The sequence below is a fragment of the Hippopotamus amphibius genome, chromosome 5 (assembly GCF_030028045.1).
Source record: "Hippopotamus amphibius kiboko isolate mHipAmp2 chromosome 5, mHipAmp2.hap2, whole genome shotgun sequence".
Lineage (NCBI taxonomy): Eukaryota > Metazoa > Chordata > Mammalia > Artiodactyla > Hippopotamidae > Hippopotamus > Hippopotamus amphibius.
Window position 1 is genome coordinate 6,406,128 of NC_080190.1, and position 20,534 is coordinate 6,426,661.

Below are 20,534 nucleotides of genomic sequence, written 5' to 3' on the forward strand. Positions count from 1 at the left end.
TGTGTTATTGCCTGACACACCATTGCTTTGGAGATTAAAAACTGAATTTTAAGGACAAAAACTTATCTTGAGGAAGTAAAGGTCCCCTGAGTTATCACGTTGAAAGCTAACAAAATATTAAATCTATTTAATATTTAAGCTATTAAAATTGTAATAGACTCCTCTTTGTTTCCATTGAAGGAAAAACAATAGGATTTTGAAATTTAAAGTGAGGGTGCCTGTTTTCAAAGCAGCAGCTCCATTTCTCTGGCCCCTTCCCTTTTGACTCATGCCTCCACCACGGTCATCCCTGTTCCTGGCCCCACATCCCTCTCAAAACAGCGCTGGAGGGAGGCAGGCAGAGAGCGTGGGGGTTGAACATCTCAAGCCTCAGACACAGGGGTGGAGACTGGGTCCCACCTATACCTCCAGCTACCTGCGTGCCCTGGACAGCGGGGAATATGACCTGAGCTGTGCTATGTGGGGATGCACTGAGCCTGGACCCTAGGCAGAGTGCCATGAGGGGCGGCCCTCATCACCCCCAACCACCCGTCTCTTCTGCTCCTTCCATTCACCACCACTCACTGCTCACTGCCCAGGAAGTTGGCTTCACCCTCCCCATGAGGCTCAGTCCAGTGTTCTCCTGATCCTCCTAATCTCCCCGTAGAGAAGATACTCAAAGTCTTCCCCTTTCCCAAACATTGGAAACTGTCTTCTAACCTCTCTCCCCTTACTCTACCAGTGGGAAAAAAGCCCCACTTTCAAAGTCTGCTGGATTTAAATTCCACACTCTGAGATACTTCCAACTCCAAGTTTACAACTAAATACCTGTGACATGCAACTTCAATTACATTCGCTTATCTAGGTTGGGGCCAGAAAGGGCTGTGAGAACGTTACATTTTTACATCTCAGAAACCCCAAATCCTTGAATTTTGTGTCCACTGTGGTTTCCAGCAATCTCTAGAGCTAAATGATTAATTATACACAAGACAGTCCAAAGCAGTTATTTAAATAAGATGTATCATAGGCTGCCAATTGTTTGGAGCAAAGGGGAAGCCTTCACCCCAGTTTCTCAACATCCGGTCTTTGGATGACTTAAAAGGTAAAAGGAGACACCAGAACATTTTTATGACTGTGTGACAATTTCTAAAAATTTTCCATGAAGTAGAAAAACTTCTTAAGTCATATGCTTCTCGTGATTAGAACTTGGTGACATGTTTTACTGTGTGTTCAGCTTGTTGAAATCCAATGCAAAATAGAAAATGTTGCAATGCAAAATGAAATGTCGGTGTCATTTTCTTTTTAGGTCAGGAAAGTCAGTTTTCTAGCCAATCTCTCTTTTTCCCCTCAAGTGTATTCATTTTCCACTTTCCTCTGGCCTATTTTTTTAAAGATCTTTTTCTTAATTTAGGCTTTTTCAAAATCAACCTTTATAAACAGAAATTTCCTACTACCCATTCTAAACTTAGAAATCTGAGTTTTAGTTCATAAAAAACTTTTCGAAGAAAAAAATACAAGCCACCCCAGAGCTGATGACCAAAGTCATGTGTGTATGATCTACTTGGAGATACATGAAGACACTCGCTGGAGGGTGGGGCGTAGGGGGCCAGGGAGTATGAGAGAACAGCTATATGTGATGACTCAATCAATCTGTGGAACTGGGAAATAGCGAAAACATTTTCAGTTACTCCAGATCACATTGGCTTCCCCATCTCTGAGCAGTTAGGTGCCATGAGTGTTGGTAACACACAGCCTAACTCGTCAGTGTTTTCCAACTGCCCTGTGTATCTTGGTGCAGTCTTCTCAGTTAGGCTGTGCTCATCCTGGACGTGATCTTGCTGTTTCTTCCACTGCCTGTAACACTTCACAGAACAGGACCAGTGGAGTAAAGCAGTTGAGTAATAATGAACTGATTAGCATGTGTGGGTTCGTCAGCTGTGTTCAAAATAAACATTTGGCTAATTCAAACCTCTTCCTTCCATACCACTTGAATATTGAAATACTGTCATTCCGTTAAAATTTAAGGATGGTTAAATAGTCACCTATAAATGGGCCGTCAATAAGCATAGGATAGCTGGACAAATGAGCAATAGTGGATGTTATAGGAACACCTTTTAAGCTCCATCCTTTGGAAACAAGCTCAGGTCGTCTGAAAGAAACTAATGGAGCACCCGACTTTTTCAGCTGTTCCTTAAGGACTAAGCTTTTTCTTAAATCCTTGGAACTGATGCCCTAAGCCTAGACCATGGACCGCATCATCGTCCTGAATCTCCTGAAGTTTTCTGCAAAATATTGTAGATCTATGTAGATGTGAATTCTTCTGGGGAGAGTATAAGGAGGTTCGTGTCTCAAAAAAGGTTGAGTCCCTGTGTTAGAAGCATCTGTGCGCAATCAGATGAATTTTGCATGAAAGTTGCATGTGTTCATGATTGTGGTCAACTTGATCAGTGACAGAAGTTGCTAGGTGTGTGGGAAGTCTCAGAGCTACCCATTTACTGTTGCCCAAATTTCCATTTCTCTAAAGAGAAAACTGATTTCAACATCAGGAAGAGCCTTTTTAAGTTAAAGTACTTCTTGCTCCACATTGGAAACGAGAAAGGAAAACCCATGTGTAGGCCGATGTGCCCCCATCACTTGAAGGAAACTCACATGGCTTATTTCCAGGAAGCAGGACACAGCCTCAGCCCTGTCCTGCTCCAGAAGGTCAGACATGCCTTGGGGTCCACGGCCTAAGGCTACCTCTGTCTCTGCAAGTTAGAATATTTAGCAGATGTGTCCATTTTTTAAAAGAATTTATTCTTTTATTCCCAAATCTAAATGTTAGCACAAAGGATTCCTTCTTTACTTATTATCACTCAGAAGTATATTCATCTTTTTTTTTAATAAATAAATAAATTTTGTGGCGCACGGGCGTAGTTGCCCCACGGCATGTAGGATCTTCCCGAATCAGGGATCGAACCCATGTCCCCTGCATTGGCAAGCAGATTCTTAACCACTGCACTACCAGGGAAGGCCCATATTTATCCTATTAAAGCTGTATGTCGTATCAGGGAGCCACAAATGGCCAGGATGTGGAGAGAGGTGTTAAAGCACAGGACCTTCCTGCAGTTGTCCGTCTGTGGATGAACACATTAACAGAAGCCTCATCCATGGGTCTGCCCTTGTCAATAACAAACAGCTACTGCCGTTCGAGCCCTGACTCGTGACCTCCACTGGGCTGAGAGCTTTAACCAGGTGCTGTAGCAGCCCATTGCCCAGGTGAGGAAACCAAGCCTCGGAGAGGACCAGGTCACACAGCTAGGATGCAGCAGAGCTGGAGCTCAAACCAGATTGCTGGATTCAGAAGGCCTCCTTCTCAGTCTCGGGGCTGGGACGTTCTTCACGCCTCTAGAGAGCCATCCACCTTTAGCCAGAACAGACGTGGGATAGACCTCAGCCTTTGAGGAACTGTTCTGATGCTTTGTACACTTACATTGGTTCCTTTATTCACACATCTCCCACAAATTAAATAAGTAAACTACCCCAAAAGCATACTTTTTTAAAAATTCTTTTTTGTATTTAAGTATAGTTGATTTACAATGTTGTGTTAGTTTCTGGTTGTACAGCAAAGTGATTCAGTTTTATGATATATATATAATATATATGTATATGTTCTTCATCAGGTTCTTTTCCATTATAGGTTATTACAAGGTAATGAGTATAGTTCTGTGTTCTGTACTGTAGGACCTTGTTGTTTATCTGTAGTATGTATGGTAATGTGTACCAGTTAATCCCAAACTCCTAGTTTATCCCTTCCCCTCCCTTACCCTTTGATAACCGTAAGTTTGAAAAAAGCATAGGTTTATACTCAACCTTAGAATCCCTTCAACTACTTAGGAAATTTAGTTGGTCAGGATGAATGATTCAGATGTAGGAATTTTCCTTTAAAAAAAAGAGATTTCCCTTCTGAACCATGTCTGTTAATGCAGATCTAGTTATTTTCTAAATGGATGAAACACCTTTTGTCTCAGCTCTTCTTCCCAGCAATGTATCCTTGAGGAGTAAAGAACAAACAAACAAAAAACGTAAAGGCTAAGCACAGTCTATTCTTTACCATAAAACAGTTGAAACAAAGAGCTTCTCAGACTTAGTTTTCAAAAGATTTGCAAAAATAAATCAATGCAAGCATATGGCACAGAAATGCCCTTTCCACTTCAGACCTGAGAATATAAATAAATTGGTGTTTCTCCTTTTATTCTCTCTCTCATTAAGAACTGGGTTTTAGCCATGAACAAGAAACTGCCCTTAAATATTACGTAATGTTTCTTCTTTCTTTCTCAACAGGGGACTCATTACATTTGAAAATAGAACCTATATTTTGGAGCCAATGAAAAATGCAACCAACAATTACAAACTCTTCCCAGTGGAGAACCTGCAAGGCACCTGGGGGTCCTGTGGCTCGAACACATCGGGCCTCACCGCGCATGACAGGCTCCCAGCGCCCTCCCAGACCTGGACAAGAAGGGTAGGCGGGAAACCCCTCCGGGGAGCTGGGGGCTCCATCTAGGGACACCCCCTGCTGGGCCATCTGGAGAAGTTTTGCCATTTGTGTCTGAGGGATGGAGTCACCCATTTTATCTGGAGGTGGTTGATAGGATGTGGGCAGAACGTAATCAGGTACCGAAAGCTCCATCATTGTATTGCAAACGTCAGCCTCAGAGTCATTAACCTATGCTGGGCAGAGTTAGGCTCAGAGGACACAAAATCACCATTCGTTATGTCTCCAGTGAGAACTTTCTGGGCCTAGACCCAGGAGTCTGCCCCTCCATTGGGCCCCTCCGTGGTACACAGGACTGGACCGACCCTCAGGCAACTCTCCTTCTATGGGAAGAGACCCTCAGGCAACTCTCCTTCTATGGGAAGAGAGAGACAATATGGAGGTTTCGCCATCGCAAGGCTGTTTTATATTAGGGTCTTCATTAGGGTCTGCATAGCATTCCCGGCCGTTGCCCACTCGCCTGCCCTGGAAGAAATGGGTCTTGGTCCAGCAGTGTGGCTGAGGGGCGGTGGTCACCCCAGGGGGGCCTGTACCCCTTCCCTCGCAGGGTCTCTGCTTTCTGGCCACCTGCCCCTGGGTCTGCTCATCACAGGTCTTCCCTTCTGCTGCAGGACCGGAGAGAGTGGTTGCTGAACCACAGATCTCCCTCCCAGATAAGAGGTCCCCCCTGGTGCCGCACCAGGAAGCCTGCACCCCGAATGGCTGCCTGACCCTTTTCCATCAGTATCCTGTGGGCTCCACAGTTAGAAGCGGAACTCTTAAAAAGGAGTCCGGGTAGCCACATCTGGCTGGAGGCCCCGAATTCAAAGGATTACAACCCGATAGGAAGTTATCAGCAATTTCCTGATTTTTCATCTTTATCTATCTTTCTTGTTCCTCTGTTGATGAGAAATCAAGAATTTGTAGATATGATGTCACTTGTGCTTATGTTTGATGGTCTGGGGACATGTTTTCAAGTTTCCATTTAACACCCTTTGTCTTTGCTGACTCTTAATTTGAGTTACACCGCTTACCACTCAACACTTCATAAATGTTGTGCCTCTCTTTATTCCTAATCGTTTTTCTCAATTCAAACACTAATCGGTATCCTAAATGATTTTTTCTCATTCTTAAAATTTCCCTCCTACCTGTGGATAGGTGTGTGTTCCCCTAACCGGCTCTTAATTGAACTGCTTCGGGCCCTTTCATTTTAATTTTACATTCATTCTTTCCGTCCTGATTCAGCCTGTGTGATGCTAGCTTCCACTCTGCGTTAATATACTCCCAAGGTTTTCTACAGTAGGTGCTTGCAACCTTTTTTTTCTTGTTCTTCCCCATCACACCCCGTCAGGCACGGTGAGTGACCTCGACATTGACACTCAGTCGGGGCACTGAATCTCAAACCCCAAGAATAGGGCTTGAAAAGTCCCCCCCTCCTCCACCGGCAGCAACAGCTCTAGAGAATCTTGCTGCTGCTTCCTCCCCCCCCACCCATCTTAGAGTGACAGATTTAGGAGGTGGAATCACAAAGACCAGCCTCGGTGGTCCCATGCCATGTTTGTTTTATGCTTCAAACACTCTTGCCTTTGATTCCCGACCTTGGATAAGATGTGATGAGGCCATAGCTTTCACCGTCATAAACACGTAGAACATTTGCATTTTGTTTTCAGGGCATCTTGTTTTGAGGACCTTGCTGAACACACGTTATCCCACCTTGTGAAATGTATAACCTGACAGTTTAAACGGCACTCAGATACGTTTGCCATTTCATTTAGAAGTACGCGGCTGGTCGGTCCTCACCAGCTGTATTTTTATTCTTAACTACGCTTACAGCTCCTTGGGACTATGATTGACACCGTCATTTCCAGTCCTTTTGACTTGCAGAGAGATGGGGAAACCCTGAATAACGATGCCATTTTGTTAATGATGCATATGGATGTGCACTGAACCTTTCAGTTGAAAGGGAGGCATCCCGTGCACTTCAGTTTCGTTGTCACTGTTTCTCTCTAGAAAGAGTTGTGATTGTTTTTACGGAAGAGAAAATGGCTTTCCCTTAAAGCACGTCTGTATCACGAAAACAAGACAAAAAATAATTTTCAAATAAGTGGAATATGGGAGAACTGGAATTCTATACAAGACAGCTTGGGGCAGCACCTACAGGAAACATGAAAGGGAAGTATTCCAGTTCGATGCTGCTTACCTGCCAGACTTAACATTGCCTTTATTTTATACTCAAAAATCAATGTAACTGCAGTTAGCGCCTCCGGTTTGTGCACTGCAGCAACAGCATTTGCTTTTTCCCAGCATTTTTAAGCCCCTGCTAAATGTTAACTATTGCAAAGATTGGCTTGCAGACTGAGGTTTTTCTGCAGATGTGTGCGTTTTTCTTCACAGAGCCGCAGGAATAAATCTGCACTCGGGGTATGCACTGGCTATAATATAAGCTTGAGCTATTGTTTGTCATTTTTACAAGGCTCTACGTTCGATTTTAGTGAGAACCCAAGTTGCTTCTGGAAGGGTGCCTGCAGTCAGAGGGCTTCCTCGCAGGTTCCCTCCTCTGCAGCTCTTCAAGTCCAGCCTGCAGAGAGCACTTACCACTTTAGCCCTCCCATGACTGCTCCCTTCCTCTCCATCAGCTGTTCATTCAAAAATGCAAACGAGTTTTAACACAAGCCTGAGCAGGCTATGAGGAAGGGGAAGGCCGTGAGTCTGCTACTGGAGAAAATCACAGAATACATCCCGAAGGCAAATGGAAATTCTTTTTGAATTCTCCTCTCTGGGGAGGATGTGTGCTGTTGTTTCCCTCCACCCTGATGGATAAGTGTGAATAAATGGAGACGTCCGTGCCTTCTCTAGAAAGCAATGTTTGCTTGGGCTACTGAGTACAAATAGGACATCTGGTCAGGGAGACCCTGTAGTTTCCTCAAAGGCAGCCACTCTGAAATGGACCAGGGCTGTCACTTTTGGGTTTCTAGACAGACTGTCGTGTTGGTTTAATAGAAGCCACGGTGGTGGTCGTGAGGGTAGAATTAAGAGTGATGTATATTATCTGTAGAGCCTGGTAATAGTTGATATCAGGAACTGGCCAGAGCCATTAGAAAACTTGTTAATTAGAGCAGGCACGTTTAATTTCTCTCTAATATAACCGCCCTCCCCTCTGTACCTCCTCTGTGAGGCCGTACGAAGTTCCCTTACTGCCTTGGTCGTTCTTCAGTCTTGGTGGATAAGAGAGCCAGCACTGCTATTGCTTCCTTGGCCCCGAGCGTCTCTCCGTGTGAACTGAGGTTCCAGAATCTCCAGGTGTGGATTCCTACTGAGTCTTGAATGGATTAAAGCTTCAGATAAATACATAATAGCGCTCACTCCTGCCACTGGCATTTCAGACTCGATTTCAATACTTTGCATTTGTCTCTTTTGCTCGTTGGTTCTGCACCCTGTACTATTAGCCAGGCCTCAGAGGCTGTACCCCACACAGATGTGATCCGTGTGCTCGGTCCCCAGGCAGATCATTGGTGAGGATGGAAGAGGTGGCCAGGCAGAGGCCAGGGCTCAGCTCATACATATTCATAAAGTGGCCTTAGAGTCAAGGCACGGAGCCTGGCCTGAGCCAGCAATGATCTTTCTTTACTCAGAGGAAGATAAACCAAACTTTTGATTCATCAGATTTGCTGATCTTGCCGTCTGTGGAAACGGTCCTGGTTCCATTGTTATTGTTTTGTTGGTGTTTGGTTCAAACACCCAACTTGAATCTGTTTTCCTGTCTCCATCCTTACTGCCTAACTGTCCATCCTAACTGTCACCAGCACTCACTGCACCCTCCACTTCCACTCTTGTCCCCCGATGATCCATTCTCCTCCCAGCAGCCAGAGTGATGTGTAAAGGACTTCATATTCGAGGGGCCCCCACTGCTTTCGGATAATTAGATTACGGCCAGCCTCCTCGCCATGGCCCCGGGTCCTGTCTCCATCTTCAGCCTCATCTCATCCACGCTCTTCCCTCGCTCACCAGACGATAGCCATCCTGCCCACTGCTACAACACTCCAAGCTCTCCCAGCCTCAGGACTTACGCCGTCTTATCCCATCTCCCTGAAGCACTCTTCCAGGGACCTGGCCCGTAGGAAGAGAGAGTTGCAATGCAACTGTATCGTCACCCTCATCTCAGCTTGTTTTCTGGCTCAGGTTAAGTTTCCAACCCCGGAGTTCTTGTTATAACGTGTGTAGGGGCCATTCTCCCCAAGAACTTGGCTGTGATAACGTTGAGAGACCCAAGAACAGCTTCCCACTTGAGCAAGACTCAGAGAACGCCTTGGTCTCTATCTTGGAGCAGAGATGTTTGGGCCATTCTCAGAGGCTTGTGCTGTTATCTGTTTGGGGAAGGGCTTTTGTTCATCATCCCCCATCTCAAAAGGAAAATTCAATCAAGCAACCAGTTGCAGATGTTGCTCTGTGTATCAAAAATTTTAAATATGATGTTTTTAACCAGAGAGCCCACATAGGTGGAAATCATGTGGAGGTAACTGAAGCCTTTGTGCGTTTGCAGCTGATGGAAGCAGGGACCTTCTTGGCCATGAGCTGGCCACTCCCCCATGTCTTTTTATTGTTATGTGGTTAGGCTTCTCTCTGAGCTAGGAATTCTCTGCATTCATGAGAAAATTTGGAGTTCTCTGAAAACTGCAGAGACAGGAAAATTGGGTTCATGTGTTTGTTTTCATTCTCTGGAATTGTGTATTTTCTAAATGATGATCCAAGGCCATTTGGAAATATCCCCTGGTCATTTATTTCACCCCTTCGCAGACTGAAAGGTGTCAACATCTAAACAACCAGGGCTCTCCCTATGAGTTTTTCAGTGGGAGGCTACTTTATTTTTTCTTTAATAGAGCTGTATTTTCTTCTGTAAGATGAGCTGAATGTGTTAATGGGAAATCAGGGAATTATGGGGGGAAAGAGGCTTCTGCTTTCCACACCTCAATGAGGAGAAGGGGCAAGATCTTCACACTGAAAAAGTGTCTCATTTTGCGTATACCAGTGGGTACCACTGGGCCTCATCTTTTTTTCCTTTGTGAGTATGTAGTTATCACCATAAAGCATGCCTACAACATGTAGTTACAAAGCTTAACCTTTTTTCCTTGTAACGTTGTAAAAGTATGAGAAATTATACCTTTCACGGTGCTTTAGTTTTCCTTCCCCCATAAGGTTTCCAGATTTCTTTAGGGATACCTAAATTCATGAATCAGCACAGCTGGGCGGTGAGGAGGAACCCTGCTATGATTCAAACATTTTTCTTGTAAAAATCTGTTTGGAAGATCCCGGACTGATGGGGATTTGTTTTATAAAAGATGTTTCCCTCAGGACTGTGTGACTGGAAAGCTGATTCAAAGCATGCCTGGGTCATTTTTGCTTTTGTCTGAAAGCGTGGTTGTAACAGGCGAGTTTTCAACATTAAGCAGTGTGTGGAGTTAACTCATAAGCAACCATATCAGTTATGAGGCCCGAGACCTGTTCAACCCCCACTTCCTCCGACTGCATTTTACTGCAGAGACAGAAGGCTTTGTTTTTTGTTTTTCATGTTTGCTTTTTGAGACCACCCTCCATGAATTGCTCTTTTTTTCTTCTAAAAATGCCTCTGGGATTCTCCCAGTAATTCATGGAAGAGTACGAATGCTTTTTGAGGAAATGTGATTAAAATGTCACCCACTTCAGAGGCTGCCTTTATTTGGAAGGGACTTCATACTCGGGCTGTCTGCATCTTCTTCCCCTTGATATACAGTTTCCATGTTCTTCTCAACGAGTGCATTCTTACCAAATCTCTTTTCTCCAGTGGCCTATTTGTCTTTTTTTTTTTTTTTCTTGACACTGTTTCTTTCTATTCTGTTTCTTTTGTTCCTTTCTGGTGTTTCTCCTAGCACCTTCTTCTCGCTTGCCTCGGTTCCCTGTTTACCTGCCTGGCTGTTTCCTAGTCTTCCTTTGCTTCTAACCAGATTTTTAAATGACCAGCCACAAGAAATCAGCTCCCTGAAATGGACTACTCACTGTTTCCCCAGAATGGCTACGCAGTTCCTGCTCAAAATATATTCTCTTCCGCTTTTCTCACATCACAAAACCAGACCACAAAGGCAAAGGGAGCACCCGCGAGACCCTGAACTCCATCATCTTCTGTAGTGATCTTGAAATGTCCTACACCCGGCCCGAAACGAGCAGCCATTGGCTCCTGTTCCAGAGGGAGCTTTGGTTCTGCTTGTTTATGTGTGTGTATTGTTTAATAATGATCTCAACTTGTTCTGATCCTAAAATCAGTGATCCAGCCAAAAGGTTAGATTCCTTTGTAAGGATTTCCCAGATGGGAGTGGAAACTGGTCGCTCATGTTGAGAAGGTATTACAGAGGTTGTTGGGGTTGGAGGTGAACTTCTAGGTGGAAGAGAGGTGTGGGAGCCAGGGGTGTCAGTGGGGATGGGCTGTCCCCTACGTTCAAGTGCTTGAGTCGGGAGAGATCGACGGCGTTCTGAAAGCCCCAGAGAGGCAGTCAGGGAAATTAAACCCATGTTTACTTTTGGCAGCAAAAAAGAGAGACCCTCAAGATGACCAAGTACGTAGAGCTCGTTATCGTAGCAGACAACCGAGAGGTAAGATCTTTTTGAAATGTCTTGGTTTAAAAAAAAAAAAAAAAAAAACAGGGAAAAGAAAACGTTTAGCAAGTTATTACTTGCTTTATTTTACTTCATTTTCCATGAGGCCTTGAAAGCATTGTAAACGACCCATTGAAAAAAAGTGGTTTCCTGATATTACAAAGTACAAAACATTAAGAATGTATCTAGTATTATAGAACATTAGCAAGGACTGCAGAAAAGGAAATATTAGCAAACAGGGAGAATTATTTGTGGGAAATGCACATGGTCTTAGAATGTATTCTAAAACGCTTTGGGGAAACGTTTAGTTTAAAAAATGTCCGATATGTCCTAAACCACAGTGAATGAATGAAGGCCGTAGAGACACAGCAGAAAAATCCTACCTTCAAAGTAGAGCTTGATGCTGTGTTGGGTTTTTTTCACTTTAATTAGTTTTTAATCAGCTTTTTTTTTAGATTATCCTCTCTGCGTTCATTTCTTGCTTCTACTACATATCATGAATGAGGTGACATTTTCTCCCAGATGGGCTCCGCACATACGAATGAAACAGATCTGACCATTTCACAGGCAATTGTTCCCGCTCTGGAAGGTCAGATTAGAGGGGCGAAGGGAAAATTTATTAACTTTTTATCCATTCTCTGTATTGTTTGACCTGTTGCCATGTGCTTCTATTCCTTTCACGCTTTAATTTTTAAAAACAAATATAAAGGAAATTTCAGAGGAAGTTAACATCAAGTCGATGATATGAAGAATGGCTTTGGACTGCCTTCTGGTTGTCTGTTTTCTCTTTGCCAAAACATGTCACTGCCTCCATCATTTATGAGCTTGGAAAAATCACAGAAGTTACTGTCTTATGAGCACTTGGCTTGGGTGAATTTCAGGGAGTTTCAGAAAGTCCCTGGATGGGGAAATTACTCCGTAAGATGGGATCTTACTTCACCATAAGCCAGGGAGGGCCCTGGGGGATTTGCAGAACCCGAGACTTCTCGTTTCCAGGAGCTGGAGGATGAGATTTGATTGATAGGCTTGTCGTTATTAATGCTGACATTTAAAATTATTAAGTTTCAGAGGCAAGGAAAAGACCTGGAAAAAGTCAAGCAGCGATTAATAGAGATTGCTAATCACGTTGACAAGGTAAGCTCTTTGGGGGTAATTAAATCGCTCCCGTCATGTAAATGTTTGGGAATGAGGTGGAGGTAATGAAACACACCACATCTGACTTAGGGAGGCCGGGTTCTGCCTCTGATCCTGGGCTGGTACCCGACTTCCCCCTCCTCTGAGGATTCCCAGAGCCTGGAGCAACTGCAGGAGATGCCACCCCACACTGTCTGGACCACGGTGGCCTTGGCATCCATCTCTCGCCAGACTCTCTTCTGGCCAGGAAGGCATCTGGGCCCCCCCAGTTAGATCCAGAACCCCAGTAAGGTGCATCCAACCCTCCTGAGAGCTCCAAGTGGGCCTCTTCCCAGGTCTCCCTGGGTGGGTCCCACAGGTCCCCTGAGGGTGAACGCTCATTGATAAGGGACCCACGGGCTCCACGGTCCCAGGACGGCTCAGTCAGCCGTCAGGAAATTCCTCACCAAGAATTCGGGAGGGAGCTCAGCTTTGCAGAGGTGATTTCAGAACTGGAAGAGATCCTAAAAGTCTGGTCCAACCCAGGCATGTTTGTGCACCAATGCTCCTTACGCGACCTGTTCGCGAGGAGATGAAACCACCTATGCCACCTGCCTTCAGTGACAGACCGTGCAGGTGAGCATCAGGCTGTTTGGTGCTGAGGGCTCTCAGCCCAAAGCATGTTGGAGTTGCCTGGAAGCTTTCAAAGGCTTTGCTGCTCGGGTGTCTAGGTGGGGCCTGGACATGAGGCTTTGTAGGTTCTGCGTGCTGTGTGGCTGGCAGCCCTTGTCTGAATATGACTGTAATTCTAGCAATAGCCTGTCTCCTGCCTCTGAGGACAGTGGGAGAAATGCACCGGTGCATCTATGCGTGTGTGCGTGTGTGTGTGTGTGTGTGTGTGTGTGTGTGTGTGTGTGTGCCCACAGCTAGGGCAGGAGGACATGAAACCACAGGAGATTCAGTGGCCAGGGCCCTGAGTGCTCTGCTAAGCCATGCAGACCCCATCAGGATTTTTTCTGCCATCAGCCGAGAGTCAAGTGAATGTTTTTAAGCAGGAGAGACGCACAGGACCACACAAGCCTGTGCCTGCCGTTAGTGTGGAGGATGGAGTCACCAAAGACCAGTATAGCTGGTAGGTGTCTACTGTACAGAAATGATGATCTGACCGGGGCGGGGAAGTGGGGATGTGAGAAAGTCGAGGATTTAGAGACATTTGGAGGGATGGTTCCTAACAATGTAGTGAGCAGTTACTATGTGCCAGGCACTGAGTTCTTTGCAGACACTCCCAGGTGGATACCAGTATTCCCATTTTTATAGCAGAGGAAGCTGAGTTTCCCAGAGGCTAGGTAAGTAATCAGCACATGTTCAAACGGCATTAACAGGCAGGACCAGGAATAAGCCCTGGTCTCCTCTGCAGGAATTTTTTGGCCTTGACTCTACCCACTTACTGTGGCTCCCAGCCTTCCTTGACCAAGCAGAAGCAGAGTCTGCGAAGGGCAGGGTCCCAGTGAGTGCAAGTTTGGGATGATGGGTGGACGAGGCTTCCTACCCAAAAAGCAAGAGCAGGAGTCTCCTGGGGCACCCTGAGCAGCCAGAGATCAGGGCTGGGTGCTCAGAGAGAGGCTATGGCCAGATGGAACTTCCTGAAAGCTGGAGAAACACAGATGGTTGACGGCACCCTGGGATAATACCGTCCCCGTCCACCAGAACTTTTAGGCAGGTCAGACTCCCAGGTAGCCTGCGCTTGCTGATGTATTTTGAATAGCGAATTTTTGAAAATTAAACTTTATTCCAAAGTCAAGTGGATGCAAGAGAATTGCTGTAAATGGTGAGTCTTTCTGGCAGGGAGGGGGAGGGGTGGATCCCAGAGGTTATGCCAGAGACCATAGGAGTCGGACCTGCTTCTCAGTCTGGGCTGGGCTTTAGAATCCCCTGGCAAGGTTTGTGTGTGTGTGTGTGTGTGTGTGTGTGTGTGTGTGTGTGTGTGTGTGTGTGTGTGTGTGTGTGTGTGTTTGTGTTTGTCTATACGTTTGCTTTCAAAATGCTGACTCCAAGCCTCAGTCCAGGGTCTCTGGCTTGATGGGTGGAGGCCTTAGGTGAGTACATTCCAGACTCCTCCAGTGAGATGGGACCAAGAAACAAAGAATTAAAGTACTTCTTAGGCCTGGGAGGCCAACAGAAACCATAAACGATAATAGACTTGGGCTGATAATTGCTGGAATCCTACTTTAAAGTGATGTGCTTGGTCTTCCGTGTTTGTATGTCTTTACATATCATCCTGTATTATATCTTGCTTCAGTTTGCAAAACCAGAAATGAGCAACTGGAGGTTTGTTAATAACCTGCCCTGGTAACTAAAGAACAATATATCTGAGAAAAGTCCTGACAGACTCGGTGAGATTCACCAGCCTGCCTGTTCTTGTGTTTCTGGCAAGGAGAGAACTGAACTGCTGAGCACACACAAGCCTCTGTCCCCAGCAGGCCCTGAAGACCCACTAGCGGTACCCAGGCTCCTTCAGATGCTCTGTGCACCCAAGTCTACTAACTGATGAGCCCGGGGCGCTAGTGAGTGTGCCAAAGTTTAGTTTTGCAACTACAAGTGCGAGCACCTTGGCTCAAAAAACAGTGACCGTTCCAGTGGCAACTTCCTCATTTGCTGAAATCTTGGCTCTTCTTAGCTATTCTTAACTAATAACTGCTTGGCCGGCTACATTGGCTTGAAGGGAAGAGGGAGAAGCACATCCCGGACTGAGAGTCCGAGACGTGATTTAGGGACAGAGGTGACATTCAGAAATGTTCAGGCAATTCCCCTATGCGTGAAACACTGAGAACGTGTCCAGTGCTTGTACTGGCAGACAAACCCTTTGCATGGGGAGTACGACGTTCCCCGGGCCCCGATTACACTGCAGGGCAGCGGGGGGCTGGCTTTGTGTGCTGCCGAACAAAGTGACCGCCTCCTTCGCCTCTCCCCTGCCATCTGTCCTACTTCTTACTCACGGCGAAGTCAGCACCAGCTGCCCACCCATTCAGGCTGCACCTCTGTGACCTACTTCTAAAGGACTCATCTTGCGTGCATTTAGCTTCAGGTGTTTTCCCTCTTGTGTGAGTCCTCCTCCCCCTCTCCCAAACCAATTGCCTGAGGGGTGCACTTTCCCATGTTGGACCCCAGCGGACCGCCCTGTAATCCTACCCATGTTTTTTCAGATCCACTTCTTCTAGAAAGCCTTCTTTGAGCCCTCAAGCCCAGCATCCCCTGAACTTCCTGTTTGCACCCTTCTTGGCAATTCACTCGATTGGCGTTTACTGGAATAATGGTTAAGGGTCCGCTGCCTTGAGCCTCTTGCTGACCTCTGAGCATTTGGGAGCCAAGGGCAAGGGTTTCCTAATCCTTGCTCTTTGTGCCGGTGCTAAGCCCAGCACACAGACAGAGCCAAGCAGATACTTGCCGCTGCTATGTTAATGGGTGAATCGATTCAGCTGGTCTTGAGCCATGTCCACATGCGTCCTGGGATTCACAGGCTAGGCAGGCAGCCGCCAGGCTCCAGTTGTGCTTCTCTCTGGGGCTGGGGTCACAGTGGGTCATCCTGGAAGGGAATCGGAGCACTCGCCCTTACCTGGCTGGGTGATGAGTGGTTTGGAACCTGGGCACCAGCCTGCCTGTGTAAACCCCAGCTATGCCAGTTACATCTTGAGTGGCTTACCTGGTCCCTCCACGTCTCAATGTCCTTGACCGTAACATGAAAATAATAATAGTTCTTAACTCACAGAGTGTTATGAGGACTGAGAGAGCAATGGCCTGGAAAGCACTTGGCACTGTGCCTAGGACGTTGGAAATGCTCATTGTTAGCTGTGGTCATTGTTATTAGGAAGAACCAAAGGAAGCCATTGGCAGCCCAGGAAGAGCATCTCAACAGGCAGCAAAGGGACCGCGTGTGATGATGCGATGTGAGTTTAGCGTATGTGACCGTTCATCAGTAGCACCAGTTTTGAGAGGGGGGGCTGGACTCGATGCTTCTAGCTATGAAATCTGTTCTGTGACTTGAGAGGGCTAATAGGTGGAAACTGCAATGCATCATTATTATGAAAAGACCCTTGATCAGTACACCGTAAAGCCAGCTCTGAGAAATTACAACAATTAGACCTTGACAGACCGTAGCCACCACGTCCATACGACCCTCTCCAGAGGCAAACAGGGTGTCCCTGGCACAGATGACGACCCTGCAGCCCCCACGGGGCACCTGACCCTGAGGATGTCGCTTAGCAGGCTGGTGTGGACCGACGTCCACTGCATCGCCTGTGTTTCTGCCTTCCGATCACTGTGGTCTGTGACACAGCCCAGAGTCTAAGCTCTCCAGTGCAGCGCTGCAGCCAGGCGTGTGCGCTCAGAGTCCAGAGGAGGCCAGGAACTTGATTGTGCCTGGAAAGCCTGGGCTGGGAGCTCGCAAGTGGATACCATGAGCCAAGCAATTCTTGATTAAAAACAAGCTGTTGGGCAGCATTTGGGTCGTATAATTGTCTCATTAACTTATTAATGTAATGCCCGTAATTATCATCTGCTTGAAACCAAGTTGGACTGCTGCAATCCGTTTAGACTCCGTGATGTAGTCACAGTCCTCTGCTAATCTAATGCTCACCAGATGACTAGAGAGAGATCGGCAAGGGAAAAGAGGAGCCTGCCTTTTGTGGGTCAGAACCCAGGGTCAGTGCTCAGCCTGGTGGAGTTCATTGCCCTTGAGCTCACCACGCTGGAATGGGGCTGAGCTATCAGATGCGGAGCTTCTGTGATTTTTGTTACTTTTTGGCCCAGATGCTTCTTGCAGCTAAGAATAGGACCTGCTCCCATCTGGAGCTTGACTCTGGCTGCCATCACCAGCCACATCTTTCTCCTTGGCTACTTGGAGTATCAGAAGATGAGGACGCTCTCATTGTGCGCAGCCTTATGAAAGATTGTACAGCCAGCCAGGTGATCCCACGTCCTTACCCACAGCCCCCCGCCCAACGCGGACCCTGAACAAAAAGCTGCCTCCATGTCTGTGTGATGCCATGGGAGGTAGCAATGTAGTCGGGGGCAGTGGGGAGCTCTTACCTCTACCCTGACCACTCATTCTGCCCCCGTAAGCTCATCTGGGACAAAATTATCCCGTAGACATTGGGAGAGTTGCTCTACCTACCTCTGACCCAAGATGATCTGTTTGTGAAGAAAGGGCTGTAGGTGGAAGTCAGGGCACAGAAAGATTGGGGACAGGAAAGCAAGATGACTTGATGTGAGTGGTAAACCTGAAAAACAGAGGAGTTTCTTTTACCAGGTCTTTCCCATGATGTGTTGGGAGCAAACGTCTCGTCCTCAAAGTTCCTGAAGAAACGTTCTGTGTATGGCTTTATCATCCTGAAAGATATCTGTTCATTTAGTTAAAACCTTCTAGGTCAATTATAGGTGACAGAATATGATAGGGTCGGCCAAGTCTGAGTCTTTGCTAAAAGATTAATATAGATTCATTTTCAGTAACTCATAGGTGGAACATTTCTCTTAAAATGAACAAATTACTGTGCTTGGCAGAGTGTCTGAAAGATCCTAATCACTTATTGGTTTTCTTACAGTAGATATGAACTAGCAGTCTTTAGCTGTACTGTATCAACTTTAGCAATAATACACATCTATACACCTGTTTCAAATCACCAATGAATTGGTTGAAATGTGTGCTTCCCTACAAATGAGGGCAGACATCATAAAGGCTGGTGACTCTAACATCTAATTGGTCAACTGCATTTGAGAACCCAGTTAGCACATCACCTTGCATCAGATACTGAAAATATCCCTTAAATTCTAATGTCACAGGAACAAGGGAGCACAGAGAGATTTTTCCATATCATGTCAGTGGAGTTCAGAACTTGCAAATCTGTTCTACTCAGCATCATAAGTGATCCCCCGTAAGTGATCACACTCGTTAATGTGATTCCCCCAAGGATGCCTGTCTTCTGTCTCCCTCAGTTTTACAGACCACTGAACATTCGAATCGTGTTGGTGGGCGTGGAGGTATGGAATGACATCGACAAATGCTCCATAAGCCAGGACCCGTTCACCAGCCTCCATGAGTTTCTGGACTGGAGAAAAATGAAGCTTCTACCTCGCAAATCCCATGACAATGCACAGCTTATCAGGTAAGGCGTCTGTTATCTCTCCTCTTAAAATAAGAATGATCTCAGCACATCTGCTTCCTCTTAGCCTCACCTGACAGTCCTTGAAGCTGCACATCGTCCAACAGAACACACCAACTAGACCGGGGCAAAGGGGGCTTCTCAGCTCACGCTAGGGGATGGGAGAAGCCATCTCAATTGAAATTGGGGGCTGTTGGAAAAGTCTTTCTTTGCATACCCTGGGAAACCTATCCCTCTACCTGATGTCTTATTTCCTTCTTCTAACACCTGGACGTTTCCCCTATGCAGCTGTTTCTAGGCTTAGTCTTTTTTTTTTTTTTTTTTTTTGCCCACACCTCACAGCATGCGGGATCTTAGTTGTGGAAGTGTGGAGTCTTAACCACTGGACCCCTAGGGAAGTCCCAAGTCTTTTTTTTATACTATTAATCCTTGAAGGTTTTTATTATGACTTCTCAAATTTAATTTACAGATTATATGTGTCATGAAGACCATTGAAATAGTTAACATTTTGATATTCACAAAAACATTTCTTTTTTAATGTCTTTCTCTCATATTTTTATTTATTTATTGACCTTATTTTTTTAATTTTTATTTTATATTGGAGTGCAGTTGATTAACAATGTTGTGTTAGTGTCAGGTGTACAGCAAAGTGACTCAGATACATATACATATATCCATTCTTTTTCAGATTCTTTTCCCATGGATGTTATTACACAATAGTGAGCAGAGCTCCCTGTGCTCTACAGTAGGTGCTTGTTGGTGATCCACTTTAAATACAGCAGTGTGTACATGTCAATCCCTAGCTCCCAATCCATCCCTCCCTCTAGCTTAGTCCTGATATCAAGTTGTCCTGAGTAGTATATTTTTTAAAAGCTCATTTCTATCATTATTAGTGAAAAATACTCATGCAAGATCTGAGGACAGTACATCAGGGTGATCATTGTCAGCTGCCTGGAGAAAAATCTTTATTCCTTCTCCTGTTGTGCCGTTACTCTTGGTTTCCAAATCAGAGATTACCAGCAGTGTTGCAGATTAACCTTGTGTTCTACTGTTCAGTCAATGTGTATTGAGCACAGATGAGGAAGAAAACATATTTTAGGGGCTTTGAACATCACGATGACCAACACTGTAAACCTCCTTGCTCTTGGGAGTCTCCAGTCTGCTGGGAGAAGATGATAATAAAACAAAGACATTTCAGAGCATGACAAGGGTCATAAAGATAATAAAATGAGGGAAAGCACGCCTGTAACATAACACATTGGTAACATGTTGCAGACATCTTTATATTTAAACAAAAAAAATCATAATCTAAGTAGGTTTTTCCTAAATGGAACAGCTTTTGATTAAAATTCTTAAACAGTTTATGCCATTACTATGTTCTCATGTAGCTCATATCACTGAATTGAAAGTTTGGGGTCAGACACACTCTTCTTTGACAAAGTGGATCTCGTGTACTGAACATTTATGGGAAGTTGAAAAGCAGTCCTACCCTATCCTCACTTTAGCAAAGGCCCACATCTGCACTGAGGCTGTTGGCATTCCCTGATCATTTACTTTGGCCTTTTCACAGGGTTGTTTTTTTTCCCCACCCTGGATATTTGTGGTTGCCTCATATTTTATGCATTGATTAATCCTGAACTACTAAAAGTAGAGTCAGAGTGTTTTGTTTTGATTTTTTTCTCCCAAATGGAGTCTGTCCAACTTGAACATCTGGAAATAAATTAGCCTCTTATATAACCTTATTTTTTTATATATATGTATACTTGTAACTGTTATAATGGTCTGTATAGATGTAAATATAAAAGCTGCACTCCCTACTGTTGTATGTATGAGTGTAATAGGGTAGCTGGCTGGAGGATAGATAGATGGGTGATTGGATACGTACATACATACATAGACAAGGTTATATTTTATATATACTTATCCCGTTTCATCCAATTGAGCACTGCCAAAATATATAACATTTCAAGTAATATGTGTAATATCTGTATATGTACATAGCCAAGATAACATGGGTAAGTCATTTGTTTCCCTTAAAGGAGATTCAGCAAATACAATGTTTGATTTTTAATGCATGAGGTTGGAATTAACAGCATTGCATTCAAGAGACCTCGATGTCGTTACTCATTGATTAAGATTCCATAGAG

General features: G+C 45.2%; 1 protein-coding gene across 1 annotated transcript in view; it reads left to right on the forward strand.

The window, feature by feature from the left end:
• ADAM12 (ADAM metallopeptidase domain 12) overlaps positions 1–20,534 on the forward strand; it is a 352,080-nt gene that overhangs the window by 248,625 nt on the left and 82,921 nt on the right. Inside the window, exons 6-9 of the mRNA XM_057734683.1 lie at positions 4,303–4,483; positions 11,051–11,116; positions 12,182–12,253; positions 18,221–18,390. Coding sequence (XP_057590666.1) covers positions 4,303–4,483; positions 11,051–11,116; positions 12,182–12,253; positions 18,221–18,390 — 489 coding nt within the window. The remainder of the gene's footprint in view (positions 1–4,302; positions 4,484–11,050; positions 11,117–12,181; positions 12,254–18,220; positions 18,391–20,534) is intronic.